This window comes from Salmo salar, chromosome ssa02 (assembly GCF_905237065.1).
Source record: "Salmo salar chromosome ssa02, Ssal_v3.1, whole genome shotgun sequence".
NCBI classification, from domain to species: domain Eukaryota; kingdom Metazoa; phylum Chordata; class Actinopteri; order Salmoniformes; family Salmonidae; genus Salmo; species Salmo salar.
Genome location: NC_059443.1, coordinates 78,018,053 through 78,039,987, shown reverse-complemented (window position 1 = coordinate 78,039,987; position 21,935 = coordinate 78,018,053). Strand labels below are relative to the sequence as shown.

Genomic DNA, 21,935 nt, shown 5'->3' with positions numbered 1-21,935 from the left:
GACCCCAGGAAGATAATTATATCATGTTTCCTGTTGTGTGGACCCCAGGAAGAGAATTATATCATGTTTCCTGTTGTGTGTGGACCCCAGGAAGAGAATTATATCATGTTTCATGTGTGTGTGGACCGCAGGAAGAGCATTATATCATGTTTCATGTTGTGTGTGGACCCCAGGAAGAGTATTATATCATGTTTCATGTTGTGTGGACCCCAGGAAGAGAATTCTATCATGATGTGTGTAGACCACAGGAAGAGAATTATATCATGTTGTGTTTGGACCCCAGGAAGAGAATTATATCATGTTTCATGTTGTGTGGACCCCAGGAAGAGAATTATATCATGTTTCCTGTTGTGTGTGGACCCCAGGAAGAGTATTATATCATGTTTCATGTTGTGTGGACCCCAGGAAGAGAATTATATCATGTTCCATGTTGTGTGGACCGCAGGAAGAGCATTATATCATGTTTCATGTTGTGTGTGGACCCCAGGAAGAGAATTATATCATGTTTCATGTTGTGTGGACCCCAGGAAGATAATTATATCATGTTTCATGTTGTGTGGACCCCAGGAAGAGTATTATATCATGTTTCATGTTGTGTGGACCCCAGGAAGATAATTATATCATGTTTCATGTTGTGTGTGGACCCCAGGAAGAGAATTATATCATGTTTCATGTTGTGTGTGGACCCCAGGAAGAGAATTATATCATGTTTCATGTTGTGTGGACCCCAGGAACAGTATTATATCATGTTTCATGTTGTGTGTGGACCCCAGGAAGAGCATTATATCATGTTTCATGTGGACCCCAGGAAGAGTAGCTGCTGCTTTAGCAACAGTTAATGGGAATCCTAATAAAATACGAAAAGGTAGAGAGGCCGACGGCAGAGAGAGAGAGAGAGGCCGACGGCAGAGAGAGAGAGAGAGGCCGACGGCAGAGAGAGAGAGAGAGGCCGACGGCAGAGAGAGAGAGAGAGAGGCCGACGGCAGAGAGAGAGAGAGAGAGAGAGGCCGACGGCAGAGAGAGAGAGAGAGAGGCCGACGGCAGAGAGAGAGAGAGGCCAACGGCAGAGAGAGAGAGAGGCCGACGGCAGAGAGAGGCCGACGGCAGAGAGAGGCCGACGACGGCAGAGAGAGGCCGACGACGGCAGAGAGAGGCCGACGGCAGAGAGAGGCCGACGGCAGAGAGAGGCCGACGGCAGAGAGAGAGAGGCCGACGGCAGAGAGAGAGAGGCCGACGGCAGAGAGAGAGAGGCCGACGGCAGAGAGAGAGAGGCCGACGGCAGAGAGAGAGAGGCCGACGGCAGAGAGAGAGAGGCCGACGGCAGAGAGAGAGAGGCCGATGGCAGAAAAAGAGGATGACAAAAATGAAGGTAGAGAAAGAGGCTGAGGGTAGAGAAAGAGGATTAATGTACGTACAGAGGCTGAAGGTAGAGAGAGAGACTGAAGTTAGAGGCTTGCCCATTCTCCAGTGAAAAGCTGTCAGTGAGTTGTGTGTTTCCTCTTACCCAGGACCTCCTGTGAGGGAGGTAGACTGAGGCTGGTCTCTCCTGCAGCAGCAGCAAGAGGGACAGCTCCCCCTGTCTGCAGTGAGCGGAGGTGTTCTCTCAAACACTCCACTTCTGCCCTCAGCGCTTCCACTTCCTCCACACGCTGCTGTTTGGCCATGCTCGTAGGGTTCAGACTGAAGTGGAGGACTTTGGTTTTGACCGGGTTGTAGTCTCCCTGGAGAGAGAGGGGGAGAGAGAGGGGGAGAGAGAGAGAGAGGGGGACAGAGAGAAAGGAGAGAGAGAGAAGAGAGAGAGAGAGGGGGACAGAGAGAGAGGGGGAGAGAGAGAGAGAGGGGGGAGAGAGAGAGGGGGGACAGAGAGAAGGGGGGGACAGAGAGAGGGGGGACAGAGAGAGGGGGGACAGAGAGAGGGGGGGACAGAGAGAGGGGGGACAGAGAGAGAGACGAGTCAGACATGCTTTAGAAACACACCAGAACTGATTCTTACCAGAATACCAGTCATCATTTTACATAAATTTTCCTGACAATTTCACATGTTGAATCAGTGCAAACAGCCACCAGCAGGAGATCTCCATCACACCACAGGACGGTAAGAGACGGGACAACCAGCAGGAGATCTACATCACACCACGGGACGGTAAGAGACGGGACTACCAGCAGGAGAGCTCTATCACACCACGGGACAGTAAGAGACGGGACTACCAGCAGGAGATCTATCACACCACGGGACAGTAAGAGACGGGACAACCAGCAGGAGATCTCTATCACACCACGGGACGGTAAGAGACGGGACAACCAGCAGGAGATCTCTATCACACCACGGGACAGTAAGAGACGGGACTACCAGCAGGAGATTCTATCACACCACGGGACGGTAAGAGACGGGACAACCAGCAGGAGATCTCTATCACACCACGGGACAGTAAGAGACGGGACAACCAGCAGGAGATCTATCACACCACGGGACGGTAAGAGACGGGACTACCAGCAGGAGATCTATCACACCACGGGACAGTAAGAGACGGGACAACCAGCAGGAGATCTATCACACCACGGGACGGTAAGAGACGGGACAACCAGCAGGAGATCTATCACACCACGGGACAGTAAGAGACGGGACAACCAGCAGGAGATCTATCACACCACGGGACAGTAAGAGACGGGACAACCAGCAGGAGATCTATCACACCACGGGACGGTAAGAGACGGGACAACCAGCAGGAGATCTATCACACCACGGGACAGTAAGAGACGGGACTACCAGCAGGAGATGTCCATCACACCACGGGACAGTAAGAGACGGGACAACCAGCAGGAGATCTATCACACCACGGGACAGTAAGAGACGGGACTACCAGCAGGAGATCTATCACACCACGGGACAGTAAGAGACGGGACTACCACTTGCTGCTTTTAGACGTCGGTCAGCCTTAACCTCCACTGTCTTCCCGGCGTCTCAGCCTTAACATCACTGTCTTCCCGGCGTCTCAGCCTTAACCTCCACTGTCTTCCCAGCGTCTCAGCCTTAACATCACTGTCTTCCCGGCGTCTCAGCCTTAACATCACTGTCTTCCCGGCGTCTCAGCCTTAACATCCACTGTCTTCCCGGCGTCTCAGCCTTAACATCCACTGTCTTCCCGGCGTCTCAGCCTTAACCTCCACTGTCTTCCCGGCGTCTCAGCCTTAACCTCCACTGTCTTCCCGGGGTCTCAGCCTTAACCTCCACTTCAAATAGTATTCATGTCTAGTATTGTAGGACTGAGGGACAGGCAGGCAGACCGAGGGACAGGCAGGCAGACAGACAGAGACAGGCAGGCAGTTAAGCAGGCAGACAGAGAGAGGCATAGCAGACAGATCCCTCTGGTTCTAAAATACATGGGAGTCATTGCGTCCTGGTTAATACGGTTGTGCTTTTATTAATCCACTTTCACAGATCTCAATGCTTAAAGTGTGGTCTCTCTCCCTCTCCTCACCCCTCCATCCCCCCTCCTCCCTCCCTCCCTCTCCTCACCCTCCCTCCCTCTCCTCACCCCTCCATCCTCCCTCCCTCTCCTCACCCCTCCATCTCCTCACCCCTCCCTCCCTCCCTCTCCTCACCCCTCCCTCCCTCCCTCTCCTCACCCCTCCTCTCCTCACCCCTCCATCCCTCCTCCTCCCTCCTCTCCTCACCCCTCCATCCCTCCTCCCTCTCCTCACCCCATCCCTCTCCTCACCCCTCCCTCCCTCCCCTCACCTCTCCCTCCCTCCCCCTCACCTCTCCCTCTCCTCACCCCTCCATCCCCCTCCTCCTCACCTCTCCCCCTCTCCTCACCCCTCCCCCCCTCCTCCTCCCCCTCCCCCCCTCTCCTCACCCCTCCCCCTCCCTCCCACTCCTCCCCCTCCCTCCCTCTCCTCACCCCTCCCCCCTCACCCCTCCCTCTTCTCACCCCCTCCCTCTCCTCACCCCTCCCTCCCTCTTCTCTTAATGTTTACAGAGTAAATGAGTCCATCTGATCTTAAAAGGTCCAACGCAGCACATTTCATCTGAGTAATTAAATGATTTCTGGGTAACAGTTAAGAACCTTACCGTGATTGTTTTCAATTAAAACAGTCATAAAGAAACAAAAACTGCTTCTTAGTCAAGGGCAAGAATGTATCTGACAGCCCTGGGTCTTTAATACCAACACACACTAATGCCTCCATCTCTCTCTCTGATTAGTGGCTAAATTCCATTTGATTTGGCCTGCAGCGATGCTGGCCCAATAAAGGAGAGGGGAATGAGGGGCGGAGGAAAGGACAGATCTAACCAGGGAAAACATCGAAGGACAAAGACAAGAAGAAGAACGCGACAAAGAAAAATTGTCAATTTCTGCTTATGGACTTCTTCTGTACGTAGGTACACACCTATAGTGTTGATGGTGTGCCTGTGGAACCACTCAACCACACTGACCAGTGCTTGAAGAGGACTGAAACGGATGCCGGTACCATTTAGATTTAGGAGACGGAATGCTGATATTTTTCAAGCCAGGATTCTATAAGGTTCCGGAAGCCAGTACCGGTGTTCCGGTCCAGTCAAGCACACGACACTACTTCCCCGAGTTTCTAAACTTAGTATGTAAAAGTGGAACTTCCTAGTTTATCCAAGCCTGTCACAGATGTAATAAATATTGAATATTAAAACACAGTGTCACACACACTGTCAAAACCGTGGTAGAACCCTCAGTGTCACACACACTGTCAAAACCGTGGTAGAACCCTCAGTGTCACACACACTGTCAAAACCGTGGTAGAACCCTCAGTGTCACACACACTGTCAAAACCGTGGTAGAACCCTCAGTGTCACACACACTGTCAAAACCGTGGTAGAACCCTCAGTGTCACACACTGTCAAAACCGTGGTAAAACACTCAGTGTCACACACTGAAAACATTGATAGACGAGTCACAGGATAGATGGACAGATCAGAGGTAAAAAATAAAATATATGTTTTCCCATTTCCTCTTTTAAACAGGGATATTACCTACAAACACACACATCTAACCCGACCCTAACCCATTCATTAATATGGACAGACAGAGAAAGGGGGAGGGAGAGGAGAGCAGAGAGATGGATCACTAAGAGGGTGAATCATCTCTAATATCACAACACACTGTTCCTGTTTAGTCACTCCTATTCTAGGGAGGTCTGGACTACAATATAAAACACTGTTCCTGTTTAGTCACTCCTATTCTAGGGAGGTCTGGACTACAATATAAAACACTGTTCCTGTTTAGTCACTCCTATTCTAGGGAGGTCTGGACTACAATATAAAACACTGTTCCTGTTTAGTCAATCCTATTCTAGGGAGGTCTGATCTACAATATAAAACACTGTTCCTGTTTAGTCACTCCTATTCTCGGGAGGTCTGGACTACAATATAAAACACTGTTCCTGTTTAGTCACTTCTATTCTAGGGAGGTCTGGACTACAATATAAAACACTGTTCCTGTTTAGTCACTCCTATTCTAGGGAGGTCTGGTCTGGACTACAATATAAAACACTGTTCCTGTTTAGTCACTCCTATTCTAGGGAGGTCTGGACTACAATATAAAACACTGTTCCTGTTTAGTAACTCCTATTCTAGGGAGGTCTGGTCTGGACTACAATATAAAACACTGTTCCTGTTTAGTCACTCCTATTCTAGGGAGGTCTGGACTACAATATAAAACACTGTTCCTGTTTAGTCAATCCTATTCTAGGGAGGTCTGATCTACAATATAAAACACTGTTCCTGTTTAGTCACTCCTATTCTCGGGAGGTCTGGACTACAATATAAAACACTGTTCCTGTTTAGTCACTTCTATTCTAGGGAGGTCTGGACTACAATATAAAACACTGTTCCTGTTTAGTCACTCCTATTCTAGGGAGGTCTGGTCTGGACTACAATATAAAACACTGTTCCTGTTTAGTCACTCCTATTCTAGGGAGGTCTGGACTACAATATAAAACACTGTTCCTGTTTAGTAACTCCTATTCTAGGGAGGTCTGGTCTGGACTACAATATAAAACACTGTTCCTGTTTAGTAACTCCTATTCTAGGGAGGTCTGGTCTGGACTACAATATAAAACACTGTTCCTGTTTAGTCACTCCTATTCTAGGGAGGTCTGATCTACAATATAAAACACTGTTCCTGTTTAGTCACTCCTATTCTCGGGAGGTCTGGACTACAATATAAAACACTGTTCCTGTTTAGTCACTTCTATTCTAGGGAGGTCTGGACTACAATATAAAACACTGTTCCTGTTTAGTCACTCCTATTCTAGGGAGGTCTGGTCTGGACTACAATATAAAACACTGTTCCTGTTTAGTCACTCCTATTCTAGGTAGGTCTGGTCTGGACTACAATATAAAACACTGTTCCTGTTTAGTCACTCCTATTCTAGGGAGGTCTGGTCTGGACTACAATATAAAACACTGTTCCTGTTTAGTCACTCCTATTCTAGGTAGGTCTGGTCTGGACTACAATATAAAACACTGTTCCTGTTTAGTCACTCCTATTCGAGGTAGGTCTGGTCTGGACTACAATATAAAACACTGTTCCTGTTTAGTCACTCCTATTCTAGGTAGGTCTGGTCTGGACTACAATATAAAACACTGTTCCTGTTTAGTCACTCCTATTCTAGGGAGGTCTGGTCTGGACTACAATATAAAACACTGTTCCTGTTTAGTCACTCCTATTCTAGGTAGGTCTGGTCTGGACTACAATATAAAACACTGTTCCTGTTTAGTCACTCCTATTCGAGGCAGGTCTGGTCTGGACTACAATATAAAACACTGTTCCTGTTTAGTCACTCCTATTCTAGGGAGGTCTGGTCTGGACTACAATATAAAACACTGTTCCTGTTTAGTAACTCCTATTGTAGGGAGGTCTGGACTACAATATAAAACACTGTTCCTGTTTAGTAACTCCTATTCTAGGGAGGTCTGGTCTGGACCTCAATATAAAACACTGTTCCTGTTTAGTCACTCCTATTCTAGGGAGGTCTGGACTACAATATAAAACACTGTTCCTGTTTAGTCACTCCTATTCTAGGGAGGTCTGGTCTGGACCTCAATATAAAACACTGTTCCTGTTTAGTCACTCCTATTCTAGGGAGGTCTGGACTACAATATAAAACACTGTTCCTGTTTAGTCACTCCTATTCTAGGGAGGTCTGGTCTGGTCTACAATATAAAACACTGTTCCTGTTTAGTCACTCCTATTCTAGGGAGGTCTGATCTACAATATAAAACACTGTTCCTGTTTAGTCACTCCTATTCTCGGGAGGTCTGGACTACAATATAAAACACTGTTCCTGTTTAGTCACTTCTATTCTAGGGAGGTCTGGTCTGGTCTACAATATAAAACACTGTTCCTGTTTAGTCACTCCTATTCTAGGGAGGTCTGGTCTGGACTACAATATAAAACACTGTTCCTGTTTAGTCACTCCTATTCTAGGTAGGTCTGGTCTGGACTACAATATAAAACACTGTTCCTGTTTAGTCACTCCTATTCTAGGGAGGTCTGGTCTGGACTACAATATAAAACACTGTTCCTGTTTAGTCACTCCTATTCTAGGTAGGTCTGGTCTGGACTACAATATAAAACACTGTTCCTGTTTAGTCACTCCTATTCTAGGGAGGTCTGGTCTGGACTACAATATAAAACACTGTTCCTGTTTAGTAACTCCTATTCTAGGGAGGTCTGGTCTGGACCTCAATATAAAACACTGTTCCTGTTTAGTCACTCCTATTCTAGGGAGGTCTGGTCTGGACTACAATATAAAACACTGTTCCTGTTTAGTCACTCCTATTCTAGGGAGGTCTGATCTACAATATAAACACTGTTCCTGTTTAGTCACTCCTATTCTAGGGAGGTCTGATCTACAATATAAAACACTGTTCCTGTTTAGTCACTCCTATTCTAGGTAGGTCTGGTCTGGACTACAATATAAAACAGTGTTCCTGTTTAGTAACTCCTATTCTAGGGAGGTCTGGTCTGGACTACAATATAAAACACTGTTCCTGTTTAGTAACTCCTATTCTAGGGAGGTCTGGTCTGGACCTCAATATAAAACACTGTTCCTGTTTAGTCACTCCTATTCTAGGGAGGTCTGGACTACAATATAAAACACTGTTCCTGTTTAGTCACTCCTATTCTCGGGAGGTCTGGACTACAATATAAAACACTGTTCCTGTTTAGTCACTTCTATTCTAGGGAGGTCTGGACTACAATATAAAACACTGTTCCTGTTTAGTCACTCCTATTCTAGGGAGGTCTGGTCTGGACTACAATATAAAACACTGTTCCTGTTTAGTCACTCCTATTCTAGGTAGGTCTGGTCTGGACTACAATATAAAACACTGTTCCTGTTTAGTCACTCCTATTCTAGGGAGGTCTGGTCTGGACTACAATATAAAACACTGTTCCTGTTTAGTCACTCCTATTCTAGGTAGGTCTGGTCTGGACTACAATATAAAACACTGTTCCTGTTTAGTCACTCCTATTCGAGGTAGGTCTGGTCTGGACTACAATATAAAACACTGTTCCTGTTTAGTCACTCCTATTCTAGGTAGGTCTGGTCTGGACTACAATATAAAACACTGTTCCTGTTTAGTCACTCCTATTCTAGGGAGGTCTGGTCTGGACTACAATATAAAACACTGTTCCTGTTTAGTCACTCCTATTCTAGGTAGGTCTGGTCTGGACTACAATATAAAACACTGTTCCTGTTTAGTCACTCCTATTCGAGGCAGGTCTGGTCTGGACTACAATATAAAACACTGTTCCTGTTTAGTCACTCCTATTCTAGGGAGGTCTGGTCTGGACTACAATATAAAACACTGTTCCTTAGTAATATTGTAGGGAGGTCTGGACTACAATATAAAACACTGTTCCTGTTTAGTAACTCCTATTCTAGGGAGGTCTGGTCTGGACCTCAATATAAAACACTGTTCCTGTTTAGTCACTCCTATTCTAGGGAGGTCTGGACTACAATATAAAACACTGTTCCTGTTTAGTCACTCCTATTCTAGGGAGGTCTGGTCTGGACCTCAATATAAAACACTGTTCCTGTTTAGTCACTCCTATTCTAGGGAGGTCTGGACTACAATATAAAACACTGTTCCTGTTTAGTCACTCCTATTCTAGGGAGGTCTGGTCTGGTCTACAATATAAAACACTGTTCCTGTTTAGTCACTCCTATTCTAGGGAGGTCTGATCTACAATATAAAACACTGTTCCTGTTTAGTCACTCCTATTCTCGGGAGGTCTGGACTACAATATAAAACACTGTTCCTGTTTAGTCACTTCTATTCTAGGGAGGTCTGGTCTGGTCTACAATATAAAACACTGTTCCTGTTTAGTCACTCCTATTCTAGGGAGGTCTGGTCTGGACTACAATATAAAACACTGTTCCTGTTTAGTCACTCCTATTCTAGGTAGGTCTGGTCTGGACTACAATATAAAACACTGTTCCTGTTTAGTCACTCCTATTCTAGGGAGGTCTGGTCTGGACTACAATATAAAACACTGTTCCTGTTTAGTCACTCCTATTCTAGGTAGGTCTGGTCTGGACTACAATATAAAACACTGTTCCTGTTTAGTCACTCCTATTCTAGGGAGGTCTGGTCTGGACTACAATATAAAACACTGTTCCTGTTTAGTAACTCCTATTCTAGGGAGGTCTGGTCTGGACCTCAATATAAAACACTGTTCCTGTTTAGTCACTCCTATTCTAGGGAGGTCTGGTCTGGACTACAATATAAAACACTGTTCCTGTTTAGTCACTCCTATTCTAGGGAGGTCTGATCTACAATATAAAACACTGTTCCTGTTTAGTCACTCCTATTCTAGGGAGGTCTGATCTACAATATAAAACACTGTTCCTGTTTAGTCACTCCTATTCTAGGTAGGTCTGGTCTGGACTACAATATAAAACAGTGTTCCTGTTTAGTAACTCCTATTCTAGGGAGGTCTGGTCTGGACTACAATATAAAACACTGTTCCTGTTTAGTAACTCCTATTCTAGGGAGGTCTGGTCTGGACCTCAATATAAAACACTGTTCCTGTTTAGTCACTCCTATTCTAGGGAGGTCTGGACTACAATATAAAACACTGTTCCTGTTTAGTCACTCCTATTCTCGGGAGGTCTGGACTACAATATAAAACACTGTTCCTGTTTAGTCACTTCTATTCTAGGGAGGTCTGGACTACAATATAAAACACTGTTCCTGTTTAGTCACTCCTATTCTAGGGAGGTCTGGTCTGGTCTACAATATAAAACACTGTTCCTGTTTAGTCACTCCTATTCTAGGGAGGTCTGGACTACAATATAAAACACTGTTCCTGTTTAGTCACTCCTATTCTAGGGAGGTCAGGACTACAATATAAAACACTGTTCCTGTTTAGTTACTCCTATTCTAGGGAGGTCTGGACTACAATATAAAACATTGTTCCTGTTTAGTCACTCCTATTCTAGGGAGGTCTGGTCTGGTCTACAATATAAAACACTGTTCCTGTTTAGTCACTCCTATTCTAGGGAGGTCTGGACTACAATATAAACACTGTTCCTGTTTAGTAACTCCTATTCTAGGGAGGTCTGGTCTGGACTACAATATAAAACACTGTTCCTGTTTAGTAACTCCTATTCTAGGGAGGTCTGGTCTGGACCTCAATATAAAACACTGTTCCTGTTTAGTCACTCCTATTCTAGGGAGGTCTGGACTACAATATAAAACACTGTTCCTGTTTAGTCACTCCTATTCTCGGGAGGTCTGGACTACAATATAAAACACTGTTCCTGTTTAGTCACTTCTATTCTAGGGAGGTCTGGACTACAATATAAAACACTGTTCCTGTTTAGTCACTCCTATTCTAGGGAGGTCTGGTCTGGTCTACAATATAAAACACTGTTCCTGTTTAGTCACTCCTATTCTAGGGAGGTCTGGACTACAATATAAAACACTGTTCCTGTTTAGTCACTCCTATTCTAGGGAGGTCAGGACTACAATATAAAACACTGTTCCTGTTTAGTTACTCCTATTCTAGGGAGGTCTGGACTACAATATAAAACATTGTTCCTGTTTAGTCACTCCTATTCTAGGGAGGTCTGGTCTGGTCTACAATATAAAACACTGTTCCTGTTTAGTCACTCCTATTCTAGGGAGGTCTGGACTACAATATAAAACACTGTTCCTGTTTAGTCACTCCTATTCTAGGGAGGTCAGGACTACAATATAAAACACTGTTCCTGTTTAGTTACTCCTATTCTAGGGAGGTCTGGACTACAATATAAAACATTGTTCCTGTTTAGTCACTCCTATTCTAGGGAGGTCTGGTCTGGTCTACAATATAAAACACTGTTCCTGTTTAGTCACTCCTATTCTAGGGAGGTCAGGACTACAATATAAAACACTGTTCCTGTTTAGTCACTCCTATTCTAGGGAGGTCAGGACTACAATATAAAACACTGTTCCTGTTTAGTCACTCCTATTCTAGGGAGGTCAGGACTACAATATAAAACACTGTTCCTGTTTAGTCACTCCTATTCTAGGGAGGTCTGGTCTGGACTACAATATAAAACACTGTTCCTGTTTAGTCACTCCTATTCTAGGGAGGTCTGGTCTGGACTACAATATAAAACACTGTTCCTGTTTAGTAACTCCTATTGTAGGGAGGTCTGGTCTGGTCTGGACTACAATATAAAACACTGTTCCTGTTTAGTCACTCCTATTCTAGGGAGGTCTGGACTACAATATAAAACAGTGTTCCTGTTTAGTCACTCCTATTCTAGGGAGGTCTGGACTACAATATAAAACACTGTTCCTGTTTAGTCACTCCTATTCTAGGGAGGTCTGGTCTACAATATAAAACAGTGTTCCTGTTTAGTAACTCTTATTCTAGGGAGGTCTGGTCTGGTCTACAATATAAAACACTGTTCCTGTTTAGTCACTCCTATTCTAGGGAGGTCTGGTCTGGTCTACAATATAAAACACTGTTCCTGTTTAGTCACTCCTATTCTAGGGAGGTCTGGTCTGGACTACAATATAAAACACTGTTCCTGTTTAGTCACTCCTATTCTAGGGAGGTCTGGTCTGGTCTACAATATAAAACACTGTTCCTGTTTAGTCACTCCTATTCTAGGGAGGTCAGGACTACAATATAAAACACTGTTCCTGTTTAGTAACTCCTATTCTAGGGAGGTCTGGACTACAATATAAAACACTGTTCCTGTTTAGTCACTCCTATTCTAGGGAGGTCAGGACTACAATATAAAACAGTGTTCCTGTTTAGTAACTCCTATTCTAGGGAGGTCTGGACTACAATATAAAACACTGTTCCTGTTTAGTAACTCCTATTCTAGGGAGGTCTGGTCTGGTCTACAATATAAAACACTGTTCCTGTTTAGTTACTCCTATTGTAGGGAGGTCTGGACTACAATATAAAACACTGTTCCTGTTTAGTCACTCCGGTCTGGACTACAATATATGAACCGAGGGAAGGAAGAAGAGGAAGAGAGAGAGAGAGAAGGGGGATAAGGAAAGCTTGATTGAGTTACTTGGGAGAGGGAGAGAAGAGGAGAGGGAGAGAGGAGGAGAGGGAGAGGGGGAGGGTGAGTTTTTCTTCTCTGATAATAAGACAAAATGCCTTAAGGCTTATCAGAACGTGTGTGTGTTTGATGATGTGCCCAAGCAGTAGTAAATGAAGCCATTATCTGTTTTTACAAGGCAAACGTCCATTGGAGTGTGTGGAGAGGAAAGGGCTGCTATCTAGTACCAGTTCAGTGGGGTGTAGAGGAGAGGAAAGGACTGTTATCTAGTACCAGTTCAGTGGGGTGTAGAGGAGAGGAAAGGACCGTTATCTAGTACCAGTTCAGTGGGGTGTAGAGGAGAGGAAAGGGCTGCTATGTAGTACCAGTTCAGTGGGGTGTAGAGGAGAGGGCTGTTATCTAGTACCAGTTCAGTGGGATGTAGAGGAGAGGAAAGTTACCTAAATGTAACTCATTGATACGTAACCAATAAAAACAACATATTGATCTGAAACATGTAAAACCAGAGAGGCTGTGGGTCGCTGCATTTTAATAAGGCCTGGTAACATGTTAGTAAGGCCTGGTAACATGTTAGTAAGGCCTGGTAACATGTTAGTAAGGCCTGGTAACATGTTAGTAAGGCCTGGTAACATGTTAGTAAGGCCTGGTAACATGTTAGTAAGGCCTGGTAACATGTTAGTAAGGCCTGGTAACATTTTAGTAAGGGAAGACCCCCTCCAAATGGACAAAAATGAATGGGAACATATTGGCACTGTATGAATCACACACCCAATGGACAATACCACCCAATTTGGCCCATATTCATCCAAATCATATTGCAAATGTCATATGGCAAATGCCAAGTGTCACACCCCAAAAATCCTATAGAGATGGGGAGCGCGCTCCACCGTGGATTTTCATATTGCAAATGTAACACAAGTCAACACCCAAGGGTCAAATAAAAAAAAAAAAAGATTTTTTTTGTTGAAAACTTATCACCCCCTTAAAAAAGTGCTTTCTGGACCGTTTTTCGAAATGTTTTCGATTTTTTTGGTCAATTACACATGTAGAAGAGCTGTATGAACATACTTTTGACATATTTTATTGACCATTTTTTGGGTTGTTTTTGCTTGTGCATAAGGCATATGTTTTGTGCATTTGGAATATGATTTCATGGGAAGTCAAAAGTGACTTATTTTGCTTTTTTTTTGCCAAATGCCATTAGAAATGTCCAAATGAAATGTCCAATTATTTTTTGGTCAATTATACATGTATGAAAGTATTGAATGTGCCAAATCAGGATGTTTGTCCATTTACGATCATAGGAAGTCGGTTTCCAAACCCAAAAGTCAGTGAACCATGTCCAAATGGCATTTATACTGCCCAAATGATATACAGCCCTATGTTAAGCCATGAATCAAGCTAGATGGTCTATTTGTCATGTATGATGAGGGAGAAGTGGGACTCTGTTGTTTAACGTTTTTTTTTAAAAACATCCAAAATGACCATTACCATCACGAATTTGACATGCTCAAAAATACTGCAGAAATGCTAAATTGACTGGCCCGATGAACTCAGGATGGCCGGGCAGTGACTGTGGTTCCTCTCCATCGCTCGTTGTGGTGTTTTCATCATGTCCATTTGGTGATGTTTTTCACTAATGAATCATATTGCAAATGTAACATATGTTGCAATTTGTTGCAATATGTTTCAATGGGCATTTAGCATCACGAATTTGACATGCTCAAAAATACTGCAGAAATGCATAATTGACTGGCCAGATGAAGTCGGGATGGCCGTGCAGTGACTGTGGTTCCTCTCCATCACTCGTCACCCAGCAAGTCAGCGTCCATCAGTCAATTAGATGAAAAATGTAGATGTCATTCTGACACCAAACTGATACCATCTGACACCAAATCCACTTTTTCCAACTCGTTTAGAAGCCAACTATCACATATATCAGAGCAGGCCCATATTTCACAGCGCCTTCAGTTTAAACCATAAAAAAACATAAAACACGTAGTTACGTTCTAGCTGCGGGTCCAGCTCTGACATTATGTGTAGGCCTATGTGAGGCGACCCCGAATGCCAAGTTTCGGCTCGATAGGTCATTCGGTGCCCGAGCAACGACCTTAATTGGTGCTGAAAATCCACTTGTTCAGGGCGTTACTACGGGGTCCTTGAATGAGCTATCGGAGAGAAACGTTGGGGTCCGTCTCTATGGGCCGAGGCGGTTTCTATGCACCTAGTCTTGCGACTCTGGGAGATTTCTAAATGTCGCCATTTTTGTGATGGTCAAAATGAATTGAACATATTGCAAATGTACGAGGCTGTTTCTCGGTCTGAGAACCTTCTAGAGCCACATAACTCACCGTGCATTATCGACTTGAGCTCTAGAACAGTCTGACGGTTCTTTGATCGTTCGAACGAAGGTAACTATTGCAGGCACTGTATGCCTCTAAGCCCCACACTGTGTCACTATGTCCTAGCTGTGTGTGTGTGTGTGTGTGTTAGTTTTTTTGCAAATCTGATGGGATAAATGACTGATTTACAGTTCATGAGGGTTACCTAGTCACACATATGAAGTTTTGAAATGATCTGACTTTTTTAACCCTTCGAAACAGCCCCTGTGACCCATATTTAAGGCACTTCCGGTTGGCACAGGAAGCTATAAGTAAACACATATACTGATTGGGGTATGCTATTACAGAATCCTGAGTTTTAAGTCTTTATGTTAAGAATTGACTGATCGACATAGGGTTGAAATCAGTGATTTTCACAATCTGCAGGCTGGTTATAGAAAAACACGTTTAGGGTGTTTTTAACCACTTCCAGTTGCTCCAGAAAGCTTAGAATCGACACAGGTAGAACCCACAGTAGCCTGATGGATTGTTATCGAAGACAGGTTCATAAGACATTCATAACCCACATAGGCTTCAGGTTGAATTTAGGGGAATAGGCAATGTATTCCTATGGGGAGAAAAGTCATTGCAAACTTTTTGATGTAAACACCTTTTAACCTCTATGGGCTAGGTGGGACGCTTGCGTCCCACCTACGTAACAGCCACTGCCAGCCTGTGGCGCGATTTTCAAAACCTTAAAAATCCTATTACTTCAATTTCTCAAACATATGACTATTTTACAGCCATTTAAAGACAAGACTCTCGTTAATCTAACCACACTGTCCGATTTCAAAAAGGCTTTACAACGAAAGCAAAACATTAGATTATGTCAGCAGAGTACCAAGCCAGAAATAATCAGACACCCATTTTTCAAGCCAGCATATAATGTCACCAAAACCCAGAAGACAGCTAAATGCAGCACTCACCTTTGATGATCTTCATCAGATGACAACCCTAGGACATTATGTTATACAATACATGCATGTTTTGTTCAATCAAGTTCATATTTATATCAAAAACCAGCTTTTTACATTAGCATGTGACGTTCAGAACTAGCATACCCCCGCAAACTTCCGGGGAATTCGCTAACATTTTACTAAATTACTCACGATAAACGTTCACAAAAAGCATAACAATTATTTTAAGAATTATAGATACAGACCTCCTCTATGCACTCGATATGTCCGATTTTAAAATAGCTTTTTGGTGAAAGCACATTTTGCAATATTCTAAGTACATAGCCCAGGCATCACGGGCTCGCTATTTAGACACCCGGCAAGTTTAGCACTCACCATAATCATATTTACTATTATAAAAGTTTGATTACCTTTTGTTGTCTTCGTCAGAATGCACACCCAGGACTGCTACGTCAATAACAAATGTTGGTTTGGTCCAAAATAATCCATCGTTATATCCGAATAGCGGCGTTTTGTTCGATGCGTTCCAGACACTATCCGAAATAGTAAAGAAGTGTCACGCGCATGGCGCAATTCGTGACAATAAAATTCTAAATATTCCATTACCGTACTTCGAAGCATGTCAACCGCTGTTTAAAATCAATTTTTACGACATTTTTCTCGTAGAAAAGCGATAATATTCCGACAGGGAATCTCCTTTTCGGCAAACAGAGGAAAAAAATCCCAAAGGCGGGGCGGTCGGGGTCACGCGCATAAGCCCGTGTCCCTTGATCGGCCACTTGAGAAAGGCGATAATGTGTTTCAGCCTGGGGCTGGAATGACGACATTCTGTTTTTTCCCGGGCTCTGAGCGCCTATGGACGACGTGGGAAGTGTCACGTTAGAGCAGAGATCCTTAGTAAATGATAGAGATGGAAAAGAAGTTCAAGAAATGGCCAGACAGGCCACTTCCTGTAAAGGAATCTCTCAGGTTTTGACCTGCCATTTGAGTTCTGTTATACTCACAGACACCATTCAAACAGTTTTAGAAAATGTAGGGTGTTTTCTATCCATATGTAATAAGTATATGCATATTCTAGTTACTGGGTAGGAGTGGTAACCAGATTAAATCGGGTATGTTTTTTATCCAGCCGTGTCAATACTGCCACCTAGCCCTAACAGGTTAACTGTAAAGGGTTAATGCCACATGGTCAAGGTTAGGCTTGCACAGATCGGGAGGACCTCAGGAACGTTCCTGAGGTCGAATTGTGCTTCTAACCCCAACGGTTCTCTCGCTGTCACCCAAAAGCACTTGAAATTTAGGGTCAGGCTTCATTTTGGGCCTCCCTTTTTTCCAAGGTCGCTGCGCTCAGGCCGAGCGAGCTACGGTCAAGCGGGGCATCTCGTTGAACTCGGCACAGCCTAGAGATAATGGTAATGCCATTGCAGGCTCTGTGTGTCTTTAAGCACCGCACTCTGTCACTCCATCCTTGCTGTGTGTGTGTGTGTGTGTGTGTGTGTGTGTGTGTGTGTGTGTGAGAGCTTTTCTTTGACATCTGTTTGGAGAAATGACTGATTTACAGTTCATGAGGGTTGCATAACACATATGAAGTTGTGGAAAGATATGACCTTTTTAACACTTCGAAACAGCCCCTATGACTCCATTTTAAGGCACTTCTGGTTGACACAGGAAGCTGAAAGTGAACACATATCCTCCTTGGGTTAGGCTCTTTATAGAATATTGAGTTTTAAGTCTTTACTTTAAGAACTGACTTATTTACAGAGGGTTGAACGAGTGTGTGTTGTTTCAGAAAATCACAGAAATCTCACAGAGCTCCGAAACCCGCCTTAACGGATTCATCTGAACACGCTGCAACTGGATCTGTAACTTTAGTTGGATTTTTTTTTTTTTTTTAATATCACCAATTTCACATTGTACGATGTCTCTTAAATGACAATAGATAAATGTCTGGTTGTTTTTTTCCTGATACCGTAGGCTCATGTACTTTGATGTGAAGCGGTGAAATTAGCGCTCTATTTTCATTTTTGACCTTTAATCCCAGAAAAATGGCCTTAACTCAAAAAGCGTTGAGGCCTCGACTCCATCTTGTTCGGGGCCAACTGCCCATTATGCCAAACCTATGCTCGCCAAGTTTCGTCTTCAAAGTCTTTTCCGTTTAGGAGAAAAGGCCATGTCGTGATTGGTGATGTTTGTTACATTTGCAATATGATTCCATGTGCCCTCCATTCGCCCTCCTGTGGTATAATCTGGGACAGGTGAAAAATGACCAAAATCGGAATATTTTATTAAAGGAAACCGAACGTCTGAGAGACTTCGTTCGATGACTTCCCGGAAGATCCGGCCCCGGTGCACAGCCCGGCGCCGTCCGCCGATTTTCCAAACATTCGCGGACGTCTAGTAAGGGACCGTACATTTGCAATATGGACTTCCTCACTAGTCATACAGCAAATGCCAAAATGTTCCCTTCATGTATGTAAGGCCTGGTAACATTTTAGTAAGGCCTGGTAACATTTTAGTAAGGCCTGGTAACATTTTAGTAAGGCCTGGTAACATTTTAGTAAGGCCTGGTAACATTTTAGTAAGGCCTGGTAACATCCTGCTTTAGAACATTCACCTACGAAAATTGGACAAATGGAAGGATGTATGTTTCTTTGTGTGTCTGTTTGTGAGTGTGTGTGTCGGGATAAGTGTGTGTGTGTTGCGGGTGTGTCTCAGGGTGTGTGTGTCTTGGTGTGTGTGTGTGTGTGTGTGTCTTGGGGTGTTGTCTTGGTGTGTGTGTGCGTCTTGGTGTGTGTGTGTGCGCGCGCCTCGGGGGTGTGTGTGTGTGTGTGCGCGCGCCTCGGGTGTGTGTGTGCGCGCGCCTCGGGGTGTGTGTGTGTGTGTGTGTGTGTGTGCGCGCCTCGGGGGTGTGTGTGTGTGTGTGTGCCTGGGGGTGTGTGTGTGTGTGTGTGTGCCTCGGGGGTGTGTGTGTGTGTGTGTGTGTGTGCGTGTGTCTCAGGGGTGTGTGTGTGCGCGTGTGTGTCTCTCAGGGGTGTGTGTGTGCGCGTGTGTCTCTCAGGGGTGTGTGTGTGCGCGTGTGTCTCTCGGGGGTGTGTGTGTGCGCGCGTGTGTGTGTGTGTGTGTGTGTGTGTGTGTGTGTGCGTGTGTGTGTGTGTGTGTGTGTGTGTGTGTGTGTGTGTGTGTGTGTGTGTGTGTGTCTCGGGGTGTGTGTGTGTGTCTCGGGGGTGTGTGTGTGTGCGCCTCGCGGGTGTGTGTGTGTGCCTCGCGGGTGTGTGTGTGTGCCTCGCGGGTGTGTGTGTGTGCGTGTGCCTCGGGGGTGTGTGTGTGTCGGGGGTGTGTGTGTCCTACTATCTTTAAAGAGGAAGGAAAACCCAGTCTCCTAAAGTGTCATGAGTGATCTAAATAAGTAGAGAGGAACACCTTCATCTTCTTTCTTAATGAAGGGGGGAGAGAGAGAGGAGAGGGATGAAGAGGAGAGAAAGGGAGGAGAGAGAGGAATGAAGGAGGAGAGAAGGATGAAGAGGAGAGAGAGAGGGATGAAGAGGAGAGAGAGAGGGATGAAGAGTAGAGAGAGGGATGAAGAGTGGAGAGAGGGATGAAGAGTGGAGTTCACAGTAACCGTTAGAAAATGGTTTGGAACCTGAGGCCAGAAAGATCTGACAATTAGACCAGAACACACAGGGACAGGAAGTGTCTGTGTGACCAGAACACACAGGGACAGGAAGTGTCTGTGTGACCAGAACACACAGGGACAGGAAGTGTGTGTGTATGACAGAGAGAAAGCGACAGGAAAAGCTACCCTTCATGTCTACCTCAGACAACGTGAAGGTCCTCCAAATATGTAGGCAGACTCTAAACTAGCAGTCTGATCTATAACTCTCCAGTTGATAGTGTCCCATCACTGCTGTGGAATAGGGAATCTAATCTCTGTGTGGCTTTAGGGACCATCAGGACTGGGACAACAGTAGGACTGATTCTATTAAGATCCACACACACACACACACACACACACACACACACACACACACACACACACACACACACACACACACACAGAGAGAGAGGATGAGTTGGGTGGAAACCAGAGCTGTTATGGTGACCATATTACTGCCACACCGGAGGTCACAAGTCATGAAGACAGGCAAATTCCATGTGACTGTTTAGTCACGGTAACTGGGCTTCTCTGATGCTACTAATGGCATTAGTAGCCTACCAAACTTGCTAACTGCCTGGTACTCAGCACGGTACTGTCCCTTTAAATCACTCGGACATCAATGCAAATGTAATGTAAAATCTAATAAAACTGGAAGTTTTCTGATGGAAAGACAGTACCGTGCAGTATCGAAGAGCCCTCACTGCTGCTCAATCATCCTACTTTTCCAACCTAATTGAGGAAAATAAGAACAATCTGAAATTTATTTTTGATTCTGTCGCAAAGCTAACTAAAAAGCAGCATTCCCCAAGAGAGGATGGCTTTCACTTCAGCAGTAATAAATTCATGAACTTCTTTGAGGAAAAGATCATGATCATTAGAAAGCAAATTATGGACTCCTCTTTAAATCTGCGTATTCCTCCAAAGCTCAGTTGTCCTGAGTCTGTACAACTCTGCCAGGACCTAGGATCAAGGGAGACACTAAAGTGTTTTAGTACCATATCTCTTCACACAATGATGAAAATAATCATGGCCTCTAAACCTTCAAGCTGCATACTGGACCCTATTCCAACTAAACTACTGAAAGAGCTACTTCTTGTGCTTGGCCCTCCTATGTTGAACAAAATAAACGGCTCTCGATCCACCAGATGTGTACCAAACTCACTAAAAGTGGCAGTAATAAAGCCTCTCTTGAAAAAGCCAAATCTTGACCCAGAAAATATAAAAAAACTAAATCGGCCTATATCGAATCTCCCATTCCTCTCAAAAAAATTGAAAAAGCTGTTGCGCAGCAACTCACTGCCTTCCTGAAGACAAACAATTTATACAAAATGCTTCAGTCTGGTTTTAGACCCCATCATAGCACTGAGACTGCACTTGTGAAGGTGGTAAATTTCCTTTTAACCTGTTAGGGCTAGGGGGCAGCATTTGCACGTCTGGATAAAAAAAATTTACCCGATTTAATCTGGTTACTAATCCTACCCAGTAACTAGAATATGCATATACTTATTATATATGGATAGAAAACACTCTAAAGTTTCTAAAACTGTTTGAATGGTGTCTGTGAGTATAACAGAACTCATTTGGCAGGCAAAACCCTGAGACATTTTCTGACAGGAAGTGGATACCTGATGTGTTGTATTGACTTTAAACCTATCCCATTGAAAAACACAGGGGCTGAGGAATATTTTGGCACTTCCTATTGCTTCCACTAGATGTCACCAGCCTTTACAAAGTGTTTTGAGTCTTCTGGAGGGAGATCTGACCGAACAAGAGCCATGGAACGATGATGTCCCATTAGACACCTGGCGCGCGAGTTCATGTTGGGTACCCTCGTTCCAATACGTTATAAAAGAGTATGCATTCGTCCACCTTGAATATTATTCATGTTCTGGTTAAAAAGGCCCTAATGATTTATGCTATACAACGTTTGACATGTTTGAACGAACGGAAATATATTTTTCCCCTCGTTCATGACGAGAAGTCCGGCTGGCTTAGATCATGTGCTAACAAGACGGAGATTTTTGGACATAAATGATGAGCTTTTTTGAACAAAACTACATTCGTTATGGACCTGTGATACCTGGAAGTGACATCTGATGAAGAGAATCAAAGGTAATGGATTATTTACATAGTATTTTCGATTTTAGATCTCCCCAACATGACGTCTAGTCTGTATCGCAACGCGTATTTTTCTGGGCGCAGTGCTCAGATTATTGCAAAGTGTGATTTCCCAGTAAGGTTATTTTTAAATCTGGCAAGTTGATTGCGTTCAAGAGATGTAAATCTATAATTCTTTAAATGACAATATAATATTTTACCAATGTTTTCTAATTTTAATTATTTAATTTGTGACGCTGACTTGACTGCCGGTTATTGGAGGGAAACGATTTCCTCAACATCAATGCCATAGTAAAACGCTGTTTTTGG

At 44.2% G+C, this 21,935-nt stretch overlaps 1 protein-coding gene across 4 annotated transcripts in view; it reads right to left on the bottom strand.

Annotated features, from left to right (window-relative positions):
- The window catches only part of mad1l1 (mitotic arrest deficient 1 like 1), a 108,828-nt gene that overhangs the window by 41,072 nt on the left and 45,821 nt on the right, over positions 1–21,935 (bottom strand). For all 4 annotated transcript variants that reach the window (XM_045710464.1, XM_045710460.1, XM_045710467.1 and 1 more), the window contains one exon: positions 1,505–1,721. In XM_045710464.1, coding sequence (XP_045566420.1) covers positions 1,505–1,721 — 217 coding nt within the window. The remainder of the gene's footprint in view (positions 1–1,504; positions 1,722–21,935) is intronic.